Raw genomic sequence first — 13,714 nt, 5'->3', positions numbered from 1 at the left:
TGCTAGAGAATCTCTGCAAAATAGTCACCTTCCATTAGTTGATAACAATGTTTGGAAACATTGCATTTTTTTTTCATTGTGTGAACATATTTATCCAACTTGCTAATTGCTGTTGTCATTGCCCAGGTGAAAAGTGTCTCCCAGGCACGTTCTCTTTGCAGCTTACCCATCCTTTGGAGCTCCGTTCCTCCTGCGCTCTGCTGGGAGCTCTAGCTTTCTCTTTCTCTCAACCCTAACTGAGGACTGAGCCCTAGACAAAGCCCCCTCAGCCATTAAAAATTTCTCACTGACAAGTTCCCTTTGCTCTCTGCAGCTTCCTCTGGCAGCCTTTTGTCACGTTGATGACCATGAATAAATCAGAAAATAGGCTTCTGCAGGAAAAAGAATTAAATTGTTTTACTGGGGGGAATTCCAGAGTCCAAAAAACTGCAGAAAGTGGTTTTTTTGCAGAATAAATGTATGGCTTTTTGGCTAAAACTGAGTAAGCTGTTGTAAGCAGGGTGAGATACCATGGAGGCGGTGTGAGCCGGCAGGCCCTCGGCGGAGCACGTCCTGCTGCAGGTCCCTCCGCTCCTGCTAACCCGCGTGGCCACTGGTGTCGTGGAAGGAGTCAGCAAAGACCAAAGCGTGCCCTCCTAAACCGAAGCCGTGCCCTACGTGAGGCCTCGAAGCAGCTGCTTTGCTCTCTGCAGTATTGCCAGGGCGCTCTGCTTTTTACCTCTTGGCGTCCCCAGCTCTTCAACTGCAGTTGTACACTGTGAGCGGGTTCAGAAGGTCACGTGCAAAGGTGCTTTGGGTTCCTGTCTCCACACGGTCACCTGCATGCAGAATAGCAATTTTAGCGTGTTCCTCTGACAAGCAGGACTGTTCAAGTCAGCTCTGATTCCTGTGCTGAAATTCCTAGGATTGGTTAATAGTAGGGTGTTGAAATTTGTTTATAGCTTGACTGTACTGCACCGAGGATTGCTTTTGCACTCTGCTAGAGCTAGTAAAGGTCAAAGTCTTGTGACTTAGATGGGCGGTTCAAATAATACAGTTTCATCCCATGTGTTGCTCCTAAAACGCTCTGGTTTTGCTGTGTAACTAATTGAAAAGGAACTGAAATTCTACATTATTTTGGGAATAAGACCATACTAAGTATTTTTGGGTTTGAATTCTGAAAAAAAGCCACCTGCTAGCAGGGCCAAACTACCTTAATTACAAGCATGACGATTAATTATTTTTCCCTTGTATGCACTATACGATATTTAACTGTGATTGCTACTAACAGAGGTTACCACTGGTGAATTGGATGGCCATTCCTCCTTATGTCATGACTGAACTCTGGATATACATTAGGGGATGCAGGCTTTTTTTTTAAAGCAGTGTCTCAAAAGTACTTAATATCTGGCTCATTTAAGACAAGTAAGCCATTGTAGCAAAACACGAGTTCATGTTTTAATGTGGATGAAGTAGCCATGAGATGGGACAACAGCCAAGGAAAAGTACCCATTTTCCTCTCTGTTGTATAACACCACACTTCTTTCACACCATGAAGAAGACAATGTCCACACAGTCTTGTCTTGACTTGAGATGAAACTTCTCATGGAAGTTCCCCCTACTACCCATAGCACGTGAGGCGACTGGTGAGCTTGTGTGGCTTGTTCTTCCTTCCAGGTCCTTTTGCTGAAATTGTGACAAAGATGCCAATGGAAAAATTTCCCTCTGGTATTGCAGTGGCACCCGGCCCCAAAGGGTCTCAGAGCTCGCCTTGCATGAGGTGAGATTCCAAAGCAAAAGGAGTTTCTTGAATTCAGCCCCAGATTTTATTAATTTCAGTATTTTCCTGCCTGACAGCTTTTTGAATATAAATTCTCCACCAGAACAATGCATCCAGAGATGTTTCCTTACTGATAGGATGTACAGTGGTCTCTTCGGTCCCTCAGCCTCAACCTACTTGCAAAGGACTTCTGGAGTCTGTTTGATTAGATACCATTTAAGGAAGAGCCCACCCTTTTCTACACATTTCAGTGATGTCTGATGCTAAGTAGTAGGACTCTCGAGTGGCCAGTTTTTCTTTTGCTCTGGAAAGCGAAGTACAAGTACAAGCAGAGAATGTCACGGAGCAACGTTTCCTTCTTTTCATTCCCTTCAACGGTACCCCAGTTTAGTGTTGCTTCTTGTTGTAGGGAGGATGCGGAGGTGTGCTGCTCTCCTCGCTTGGGGCGGCTGACACGTTACCTGCCTGAGTGTGTCACGAACGAGCCAGCCTGGTCTGGGGTTACAGCAGGCAGGTCTATCATCCAGAGCGGTACGGCAGCTCCTCAGGAGGCCATGGTGATGTCCAGGCGGTGGTGTAACAGCAGTGTCCATTGAGAGTGAAAAAAGATGTGCCTTGCTCCTCAGCTGATGGAAGGTTGAAAGGTGCAACTTTGACCCGGTTACTCGTTAAAAACAAAAGCTGGAGGATGAACGTGAGAGAGAGAGAGGTCTCTGAATATTGTGTGCTACCCTGGTACTGAATCCTTTCAGAGGGACAGAAGGCTTTATTCTCTATCAATATGATCTCTGTGGTGGGACTGAACCTTTTAGGATGCGGTAATAGCATGTTATGTGGTTATAGCAGCTCCTTTCTCTGGGATTCTCAAAGCTTTTCAGAATAACTGATTCTCCTAGTGCTGTTGGGAGAACAAAAAGGCAGGTGTTGTTTTTGCACTATTCTTATGTTTGGGGAAATGGGAACAGAAAGCTTGTCAGATATTTAGATGTCTTGAACTGCAAACAGGCACATCGATATCTTGATCTGTCTGGTCCGTGATAGTTAAGTTTATCTGGAAAGACTAGCTCCTGCTGCTGCTTCTGCAGGTTGAGACTGCATACTGAGATGATCCAGCTGCTCAATATAGCAAAAAAAAAAAAAGCCTTATAGAAAGAGAACAGGTAGGAATAGAGAAGTAAGGGTTAGGGAGCAGAACTGGCTTACTGCTAGTGCAAAGGAAGAAGAGTGGGATGTTTTGGTAGCATTTGGCCCTTTGATCACCTCCATCATATGGCTGAGGTATAGCTTATGTGGCTGCACTCTTATGTTAAGAACCATTTTATTTTCTTGACTCCCTCCCTGTGACCCAGGACAGATCCTTCCTTCCCACTTCTGGCAAGTGTTTCAACTATCTGCTGTGTCTGTTGTGTTCTCATGTCTGGCTGAACAACAGGGGGTTAATGAATGTACAGCACTCACAGTGAGACCAGGTCTGGTGGTGGTGCTGGGAGAAAGTACTACAATATGACTGATCTTTAGATAACTGCATGCAAAGTGGATAACATCTGAAAAAATTCTATTCTTCCATGTTTATTTTAAACCTCAGAAAAGGCAAATGCGTGTCTCTCTTCTCTCTTGGCAGAACCAGCTCCTTGCGAAAGGCTTGCTGTTTATAGAGGAGAAGGTTAAGCTGTGTGAAGGCAAGTATAGTAAGAAACCCATTTTGGAAGGGACTTGTGCTTTGATGTTTGGTCAAACAAGATGGTTTGCATGTCTGGAAAGCGTACAGCCCTTTCTGGTACTGTCTTAGGGTGTCACACAACCTTTCGGGAGCCAGGTCGCACTGCAGCCCTTGTGAGGCTTAAGGGACGGCGGGCTGTTTGAATAGGCACGTAGCTGCAACGCTCCCACCAGCCACGTCTTCATCGTGAGAGCAGCAACGTGGATCTTGTGTGGCAGTTGAACCTGGCCTCAGAGCAGTTTTGGGCTGGACACGGATCCTGTTGCAAAACTGCGGAGAGCTGCCTTCTGCCTTTTATTTCTTAATGTGATTTGCAGCTCGATGTAAGCACAATTTTGGTTACTCTGTCATGCTTTTGAGAGCTGAACTAACAGGCTTTGTGTAAATTTAAAGAGAAAAGAGTCACTTTTTTCAGGAAAGAAGCTGATCACACATGAAGTTCTGTTCAAACCACTGGGGTGCAGATGCTTGCTACCACAGAGCCCGTGGACGCAGGCCAGCGTGGCGCAGCGGCTCTCAGCGTTGGCTGTGTGGGGAGTTAGTCACGTTTATTAACAGTTTGCTCAAGCAGAGCGAGCTGTCTAGAGCACATGTCTTTATTCAAAACTAGGCTGCTGTTTGATTTGACCCAGTTTTGTAGCCTGTAGGGCAGAACCCTTGCTAATCACCAACCTGCTGTATCTGGGTCATTAAATGCCAATAGACACTTATAATCTCGCGTCATTGTTGGTGCTGGCTTCCTCCGCACCGTTCTTCACCAAGTGACTTCTCCACCCGGCCAGCAGGACTCGGACCATGAAGGAGCTGTGCCGTTGCCAGCCTTCTGCTTGGTGTGTGCTTCTTTGGCACTGGCCCTGTAAGGGAGGAAAAAAGGCAGACTCATGCATTTTCCCGAACGTGGGTACCTGCTGCTGCCAGCTCTTCAGAACGAGGTTTTGTTTTCTGTATTCATATAAAACTATTCCAGTATCTGTTTTAGCATTATGAAAATTGAGTTCCAGTCTGTAATAATCCGAGAGCTGCCCGTCAGTAGTTGCAGCTGCTCAAGTAGTTTGGGTAAGATGAAGTTTCCCAGGCAGACAGCAAAACCCTCTTCCTACGTCTCATTTTTTTGTCCCTAGTTTGAAGTGACACTGGAGCCACTTTTCTCGTGCAGGCTGGCATCTCTACAGGAGATGACTCACGGGCACCTTTCTTTCATAACATGTAGGCTTGTTGCAGGTCTTGTGGTCAGAGCAACAAGAACTTCTTGTACACGCTTCTCAGTTAGCTCTGTCTTCCTGGAAAATTTCTACTGTCCCAGTACTCAGAGACGGAATAACGTTCCTGCTGCAGGGCATGGCAATGTTTTACTGTGTCTGTTTTTCAAATCACAGCCTCTTATTTTGACGTGATTTTTCTTTATACAGTCTGTCAGAATCTTTCTCAATGCCTGTAGGATTTATGATTTCTTGAAGAAACAAATCATTCCCCCTTCCCCTTCAGACGGAGAAGTGATCTATGACATTTCGTTCTGGCTCCACACACCAAAGCGTTGCAGTCCTGGGGAGGGGGCAGAGGAGGGAAAAATTTAAACATTCAATTAGTCTGTTTCCTGTTGTCTTTTTCACTGACAGTTGGCAGTTTCTGGTAACGGATAGCTGTTATGGGGGTGTTGGGTAGGTGTTCGTCTGCCTGCAGTTCCAGTTTTGAAGCTGGAGTCGGAACCTGACGCGGTGAAGCCTCCCTCTGAACCCTCCTGCGGTCGTCAGTGGGCTCTCTGCTCGAAAGGAAACGTCTGCAGGACCTGGTCCTGCTGGCTCTCTGCTCTCTGGCCATGTCCTGAGCAGCACAACCCACGGGCAAGCACAGCGAAAGCCCGTGTGGAAGTGTCCAGATGGGGAAAGCACTTCAGTACACAGTGATAAGGCTCCCTTGAGTTGCAATGGTACACGTGTTCCAGTTCCTCACGTAGGGCCTTTAGTCACCTTGAGGCTGAGCCTTCAAAGCTGTCTTGAGCAGCCGTCTTCCATTACTGCTCCTTGAGTCTTGACTGCTTGTGAGCTCCAGCTGAGGCTCCGTGGAAGATATCCTGGAAAATCCTTTTGTCAGAAACTTGTGATATTAAACCTGAGTCTGTATTTGCACATGAAATTTCCGGGGAACATATCTAAAACTTGAAAAAACATTGCAAACCTTTGGCCTTTGGGATGGGAAAAATCTCCTAAAAAAACTTAAGAGGCTTTGGGCCCAAACGCTGAGGAGCACACAGCTCTGTAAGTCAAGCCTATCAGCATAATTTAAAATGTCTATTCAAAAGATTATGTTCAGTAAAGCATTTTTTGTTAATAATAGGCTTTTGACCACAGTTGTATTCCTGTTATGGGAATCACGAGTTGCATAACTTAGTCTGCCTTCATTTTAAATACATTTAAGGATGCTTGTTCGAGTTGGAGTCGTATGAGGAGTGGCCACAAGTGGATTTCATCAGGAACCTTCCCAAGGGCCACGTTTGAGAGGAGCACCGTGGCTTGTCAGGGTCCTGACTGCTGTGTCTGTGCTTGGGAGTTGGGGGGGTGCCGGAGGGGGCTCAGCTCTTGTAAATGGTCTCCCTGACGCAGTTGCTGCAGAAAAGTTGATGTTGGCTGTGACCCGCTGGTTTTCAGATTCAGCTGCTAACGTGTGGCCATGCTCCTACGCTAGCTGAGCATGCTGTGAGCTCTGAGACTGCACAATCCTTTGCTGTGGAGTTAAAGCCTCCGGTTGAAGAGGGGCTTCACTCTTTCGTTGGAATTCGTCTCATGTCTTGCGCAGAGCTGTCTTCTTTGCAGTAAGCGACAGAGCAATTTATGGTCACAGCCTTGTGTCTCTGTCAGTTAAGGCAAAGCTTAGCTGAGTGATGTCCAGTTTTGGATGGAAACCATGAATGTGAAGGGTGGGTTTGTATCTCTTATTTGGGGAATTAGAGAGTAGTGGGAAAAATCAACTTGATTTTAGTGTCTCTGTTGCTAAAGCTCTTGCTCCCAATCTCTGTTTTTGTAGGTGAGGATCGCATTGATGTCCTGTCTGAAATCTGGGATCACTATTTTACAGAGACTCTTCCTACACTCCAGGCAATATTCTACCCAGTCCAGGTAATCTTAATTATAATTCAGCCTTTGGTCGGGTGAGGCAATGTAACTGCAATGTCTGCTAATGGCACATGGAAACTTCTCTTCTGTTCCAGCAGCACTGTTTGGCCAGTGGCTAAACAGGTCTCAAAACCTTTAAACTAAATCTAGGAGGAAGTAGAGTTTGCCCAAGTCATCATTAACTGTGTAAGAAGGACTGCTAAAATCTACTGGGCAAGCACAGTGTTTTGGACTGAATTTATTCCCGTTTGTCTACCCTCTGTCTGTGCTTAGCTAAGCTTGAACACTGAAACTATTGGACTATACCTTGTCTAGACTGAAGCTCTGGGCCATTTGTATTTATAGTTCTTCCATTTTTAAATACCTGGGACTCTGTTGCTGCAGATGATAACACTGACACTTGTCTTCAGAGGGACAAATCTGAAGACTAGATCAGCAGCAAATGTGTTTAACTTGCTCTGACTACTTTTGGAGGGCTTCTGTCCCAGTTGTGCCTTTGGAAAATCCTCTGTTGGGTTTTTTGAAGCTTTAATAAGGGGACAAGTAAATCTATGGGTAGAGGATGAATGAACAACTTTATGTAAGACCTGTTTACACTGGGTATTTTCAAAGCTGAGTATTCCATCAGAAGTGTTGAGCTGTATCATTTTTTAATGTACTTTTAGTCACGGTTTCCATACGAAGGGTCCAATTACCTCCCCAGCCTATTTTGATCTCCTCTTCCATCAGAGGAAAAGAAAAATGTACCTCATGAGGAGACTGATGTTCGTGGAAATGCTAGCCGCCTCCTCTTGACTTTTGCCTCTTCCACAAGGCATGCTTTCCAGAGCCTTTTAAAATTGTTTTTCCCTTGTATTGTTTGAAAGGCAGCAGGTAAAGCTCAAAGGTTGCCCTTTTCCTCTAATCCTATTAAAGTTGACATTTCCTAAAAGAGAAAGGACTTCTGTAGAGACAGACACTAACCTTTCTACTGTGTTTATTTTTATTCTTTCCTTGCTGCAGATGTTTAAAGGTAGGTGTTTGGCAGGTAAAACTGCGCAATTATAATATCCTCCCTTTCTCTCCTTTTGCAACGAATTCTCAGTCAGGGAGTGACCTAATCTATTTAAGCAGGGGTTTGTCTGCATTGCAGCTATCTGTGCACTGTGGGAACTGTATGTCATACCCACTCCTCAGAAAAATCTACTCCCCTGCTATTAAATGTCTCTAATGAGAAACTGAACAAAAGTTACTGCACAGTGGGTGCAGCTTTTGGAAGTAACTTGGTGGTAGTGGAGAAAGCGTGACTATGGGATGCTGCGATTCTTTGAAAGCCTAACTTTCTCACTAATTTGTCCTGTCACAATATCTGAGTCACTCAAAAATATTTCACAGAAGCTGTGAAGTTGGGGAAGTATTGCCATTTTACGGATGAGGAACTCAAAGGTAACGGGCAGCATATTTAAAGCTTTTTAGGCACCTGAGTCCTACACAAATATGTGGATTTAAACTGCCTAAATACATCCAAGAATGTGAGTCTGAGTAAGCTGCCCTAGGCTACCACAGAGAGAGTTACTGGTGCAGCAAGCAATAAGAAATTGCTCTTATCCCAGGCCAGTGCCCTAATAGCAAGATTGGGCTCTTCCTACAAATAGGGAACTGTACGTATCTGTTTATACCGTGTGTCACCACATGCGAAGATAGCTCGTCTAGCAAATCTCTTTTACCAAGTCGCAGGTCTTCCTGCGCTACTCTGGTAGACGGGAAAGTCAATTTGTTTTTGGTTCCCCATCCTTCGCTGCAAATGTCAACACGATTATTTAGCTGTGCTCTTCTGTGATCCCAGCAGCTGCCCATTCAGAGTGAAAGTAAGTCAGTCAGCCAAGTGTGTGAGCATATGTTACCGAAGGTAGTAACTAGAAGTAACTTCCCATCTCAGCTAAATTTAAACCTGAGGCTCATAGCTGTTGCAGAAATATGACCTTTAAGCAGCCAAGTTGGTTAAATTGCTGTACAGAGGGAAACTATGTAAACAGGTCACTGGCTTTTGTATAGTTGCAGCTGTTGATGTAACCACTTGGTGTGGAAAAAGAATAGCAAATCTTGTTTTGTTTGGCACAGCGAAATGTTTGCATTTTGAAATGGGGTATGAAGTTAACGGGACTAAACTGCATGATATAAATAGAAAGTGTGCGGCTGCTGAAATATAGTTCAGAGATATGTACCGGTCTTTTCTACACCTCCATGTTTCTAAACACGCAGTGATGGTTTAAAACAGCAAAGTGCTTTTATTATGGCCAAGCTGCCCTCCAGACTATTGGCTTTAATTCGTATTTACATATTGATGATGCTGTTAATTATGACATTAAACCCATTATGAATTAATGATTAACTGCTGTTAATTCCTTCCAGCTAAATATTTGCCATGTTTAGTGTGTTATGGAGACCATAAAATGATTCCCAAACAGACCATGGGGCAGAGATTAACGTGCTGGGAAGAACAAGGGAAACTCTTCGGGCTGGAAAGTGCTGGGCAGGGCTGGGAGGACAATTTCTGCTGTTAAGCTGCAGTGGGGCAAGAGAAAAAGTGTGCGGACGTTGGGCATAGCACAGGGAAAGGCGGTAACACCAGAATGCCAAATGGAGTCCAACTGTGTTTAAATATGCAGAGAATTATTACAACATCTTCATCTGTTAAGCCTGCTCGCTTGTGTTGTTGATGTAAAAAAGTAACTGGGAGGACACAGAGGGCCCTGCAGTGGAAATCAAAGCTGTTGCTTTTTTAAATGATGTTTGGTACAAGCAGTCTTGCTAGCTTTGCTCTAGCCTAAATCCTAAAATCTGTAATGGACTGAATTGTGGATTTTTATCATATCAGCAAGGTCTAAAGTGCAGATGTTGAGCAAAAAGAGGATCCAACACAGACCAGAGGTAGGCTTAGTTCAGGAATACTCTGTACCAACCTCTTTCCCTACCAAACCTTCTCTGGTTTCTCAACTGTGAGTGGCAAAAGCGTGAGCTGCACCCATCCTGGACTTTGGATGTTTGTGACCAAATTGGACGGCAGTCGGGTTTCCTGAATGCAAAATTCTTTTGGTGAAATACAGGCCCATCTTTGGCTTCGCTCCAAACCTAGTGGTGCCTCAGATGAGGTGTTACTCATTTCAGAATTTGTGTGGGACAGAGACTGGGAGGGAGGTGACCAAAGAGTACCATGAATCCTCAACCTGAGCAGCTGGGGGGTGCTTTGCCGCAGCAGCAACGGGCAGGATAGACCCTTTCTGTCTGTGTGCATACATGTGTTGGTGCGATGCTCACACGTCCCTTTACCAACTCTTGGATTTTGCCTTCTGTGTTTTTTAGGGTCAGGAGTTGACTATCCGTCAGATTGCTCTTCTTGGCTTCAGGGACTTGGTCTTGCTAAAAGTAAAGCTGGAAGAAATTCTTCCTCTGGTCCAGACAAAGCTCCCAGCTTCCATTGTCCAGATGCTGTTAATTCTGCAGGTGGGGTGCCTCTGCTCTTCTTCATCTGATGCCACTGGGGTATCTCGACCTCACTGAACTAATACGAACCCTGGAAAAGAGAGTGGGGAGCGTAGAGGGTGTGATGAAGGGGAAGTGATATGCGCTTATTTGGGAGCGGTAAATGTAGAAATGAGAGCTGAATTTGAGTGTCCTGAGCTTTCCTGGGAACAGGTAAGGATGTTGTCATGAAAGGGCCGGGTTCTGCTCTTTGGTATTTGTATTTTTCTTGGTACCTCTCCTCCCCAGCTAGGAACAGTCTCGGGACTCTTTTTTCACACAAATTTTCATCTCCCAGCTTCTCTGAATGCCTCTTTGTGCCCTAGTTCTCCTAGTTTCTCAGCTTTGCAATGACAGGGTGAGTCTCCATCACAGTGAGTTGTGGAATTTGAACGAGCTGTGGCTGCTGGCTGCCCTCGCTGCCCCTCGGCTGGCTGGGATGCTGAGCAGTGCGCATGAGAGGAGGATGCTATACATCTTCCAAAGGCCTCCCCAAGAGACCCAGACCTTCTGTGAGGACTATCCTCTTTATCCAGACCTCAGAAGAGTATTTTCCAAGCATGCCAAATACAGCCAATTATACCAGCTGTTTTATCTTTTTATATCACCCAGCCTGACAGTCTTGCAAAATACCATATTACAGGTGGCTGTTTGGGTTCCTTTCACTTTTATTTCTTCTTTGATATACCTTATAATGAGTGGCGGGGAATGAAACTTTCTGAAGTACAATCAAAATTGCAAAGTGGCTAAGCTGGTATTTCTGTATGAGTTCTCGCTGTTCTGGTGTTCCTCGTGACCCAGACTGTAATAGCAGGAGATACTAAAATACTAGCTCAATTTCCCTGAAATATTTTAACAAAAGAATCTTGAGGGCAAAGCGACGCATTTGAGAAAGAAAAGCTTATGGAGGCTTTGCAGGAAGTTAAATCTGTGAACGGTTTCCGAAATTGCTGTTAAATTGGTTAGTGTTATCTACCATCTTCACAGCTGTAAGCTGAACTACAGAGGGTGCTTTTTCTGCACTCCTGCCTAGGAAAAGAGCAGTGCTTTGCCCAAGGTATGTTAAGGCTTTTCTACAAAGAGACGTTTCCTGGTAGAACTGCCCTGGTATAATTTATATTGCTGTAGTTACACTGTGCAAATCCTCAGTGTAAGCATACCTTGTACCTTCCTATCCCTTGGTCAGAAAAAAGACAGCTAGCTGCTCAGTGTCCCTAGGGTTATGGCTATGACTTGAACAAGGAGATTGACCTGAACGGCACCTGAACCTCCATTTGGACTTATCAGCTGTGCTCCTCCAAATGTTCTACCGATATGGTTGGGATATTCCAGTGCAGAGATATTTGACAGACCCCAGGCTTTACTCAAAAACCTTACTCAAAACTATGGAAGGTTAATGTTGGCTTTTTATGTTTGAATTTCAGAGTGTCCATGAACCTACTGGCCCCAGTGAGGGGTACCTGCAGCTGGAAGAACTGGTCAAGCAGGTGGTATCGCCGTACTTGGGTTTGTGTGAGGATCACAACTTCTCTGGTAGCACCTGCTTGCTTGGTAAGACATGCACATCGCACAGAAGCTCTTGTTGGGGTACACAGGTTGGTTAATGTGAGGCAGTGCACATCTCTGCTAGAAAAGGAGACAGTGCACGACTCCATGAGAGACAGAAAACAAGGCTAAAACACCCTTAAGAAGGTCCTGATTAATGTATTTCTGAATGTAGATTTTTGTGATGGGCTTTTTATTTTCCATGACCGAGTGAACTATTACTGCCCCACCACTGCACACACACACACACACACACACACACGTGCAAAGTCTCCCCTCTCTCTGGAGATGGGCTGGATTTTAAAACTCCCTGGTCCATGCCTGATGTGCTGCTCTCATCCCGGTCCTTCGCTGCCTGCTTTCTGTGCCTGCTTGCTAACCCGCTTCGGCTGCCGGGATTCCCACGCTCACTGCTGCATCAGCCAGCCTTTGCAAACAGCAAAACTGTTGCATGCTCACTCTGAGGGATTACAGGTTTTTTTTGCATGGAGTCTTCCTTCCATCTGAGGACTCTGTTTAGGGGAAAAAAAAAAAATCTGTGTTTAAACTGTGGATAAATGGGTCTAGCTGAGAGAACTGGCACTTTGCTTCAGGAAGGGGTGGAAAACTTCTCCGCACATGATCCAGGAGCTTTGCTTACACGCGTGGCCAGCCAGAATAGATTGGCTAGCTAAGAAATGGATATAGTGATACTGATTTGATAGTCAAGAAGATTTAAATAGAACAAGTGAAGAAAGCTCAGTCTCCCTCTGTTTTTATAAGCTTTAGCCATTGCTTCGATGCAAATTGTAGCAAGCTGGAGACGCACAACCTGCCTTGTTCTACACCTTAGCAGCACAGGGGAAAAGATGGTCTTGCAGTAGAAGGACTTACCAGGACTCAGTCGTTCTGTGCCTGTAACAAACTCATGGCATCACTTTAGGCAAGCTATGGCTCAGGTTTTTTGTTCTTGTGGTTGTCGGGCAATTAAGTATCTTTTATGCAAGTGAACATGGTTATACGGTTCAGCATGGATTTGCAGACCTTAACCTGAGGCTAAATCTAGACCGCATTCCCCCATAAAAGTTGATCTTTGACAAATTTGATTGTTTTGCTGTTTATGGACATCTGCATGCTGCTGGGATAGTTTGAAAGGTAGCTGCCTGACCTATACTGAAGTTTCTAGCCATCCTGGATTTCCGCCAGCTGAACAAGGCATTAGTGTCATTAAAAAAAAATTTCACACGAACTGGCCTTGTAAAGTGTATGTGCCTTAAAATCGTTGTATTTACTCTGATTTTAGCTGTTATTTGTGTGTATTTCGAAGGTGGCTTTTGCCCCTGCTCCACGCTGTGCTGAGCGGGAGGAAAGAAAGAACTTGTGTTTGCATTACATGACACTGACAGCAGAGCAGCACTTTTCTGCAGATAATCTTGGTATTTTCAAAGTGCTGCTGTGGTGGTGGTTTCTTTTCCTTAACTCCCACTTCTAATCAAACTTCTTTCTCTTCCTCTCTCCCTCTTTCTGTCACCTTTTTGCTTTCTCAGAACCAGTTTCTTCTCTCAGTAGGCAGCCTGTAATGACGATGAAGCCCAGTAGCTTCCCTGTAGTAGCTTTTTGGAAAGGCACTGTTAGGCTTTGGGTACGCTTGCAGTCTCAACAGATGCTGTGGAGGCCGAACTGCCCTCTGGACTGGAGCCTTCAGGATGAACGTGTTGAAAAATGTGACTGAAGGTGTCTGATCACAGCTGTGAATACACATAAGGCTCCAGCCTGCAAGGCTGCTGTATCTTAAACTTAATTTAAAGTGAGGGAAGAGTGCAGCAGGTATAGGTGTGAAAGGGGGCAGGACAGCTCACAGAGGGGATTCGTAGAGGGCAGCGTCCCCACCTGCTCTTCTGTTACCACCCTTCTTGCTTTGCCCGTGTAAATTAGCCATAACCTGCGTTGTAAGGATGGAGTATGCTGAAGGGATCCAGTTGTCTAAGAAACAATGTTTAAATTGGGAATAGGGAAGAAGATAAAACATTCACCCTATTCTCCCTATGGATTAAACCTAACATCACTGCTGATTTGAGTTTGCTTGCAAAAAATCCCTTA

The 13,714-nt window shown here is 45.0% G+C and overlaps 1 protein-coding gene across 1 annotated transcript in view; it reads left to right on the top strand.

Annotated features, from left to right (window-relative positions):
* Positions 1 to 13,714, top strand: part of PRR5L (proline rich 5 like) — a 33,415-nt gene that overhangs the window by 14,667 nt on the left and 5,034 nt on the right. The window contains exons 4-7 of the mRNA XM_075152367.1: positions 3,381 to 3,438; positions 6,501 to 6,592; positions 9,932 to 10,072; positions 11,515 to 11,641. Coding sequence (XP_075008468.1) covers positions 3,381 to 3,438; positions 6,501 to 6,592; positions 9,932 to 10,072; positions 11,515 to 11,641 — 418 coding nt within the window. The remainder of the gene's footprint in view (positions 1 to 3,380; positions 3,439 to 6,500; positions 6,593 to 9,931; positions 10,073 to 11,514; positions 11,642 to 13,714) is intronic.

This window comes from Calonectris borealis, chromosome 5 (assembly GCF_964195595.1).
Source record: "Calonectris borealis chromosome 5, bCalBor7.hap1.2, whole genome shotgun sequence".
In the NCBI taxonomy this organism is placed as follows: domain Eukaryota; kingdom Metazoa; phylum Chordata; class Aves; order Procellariiformes; family Procellariidae; genus Calonectris; species Calonectris borealis.
The sequence above is the reverse complement of the archived record's forward strand: the minus strand, read 5'-3'. Positions and strand labels throughout refer to the sequence as shown.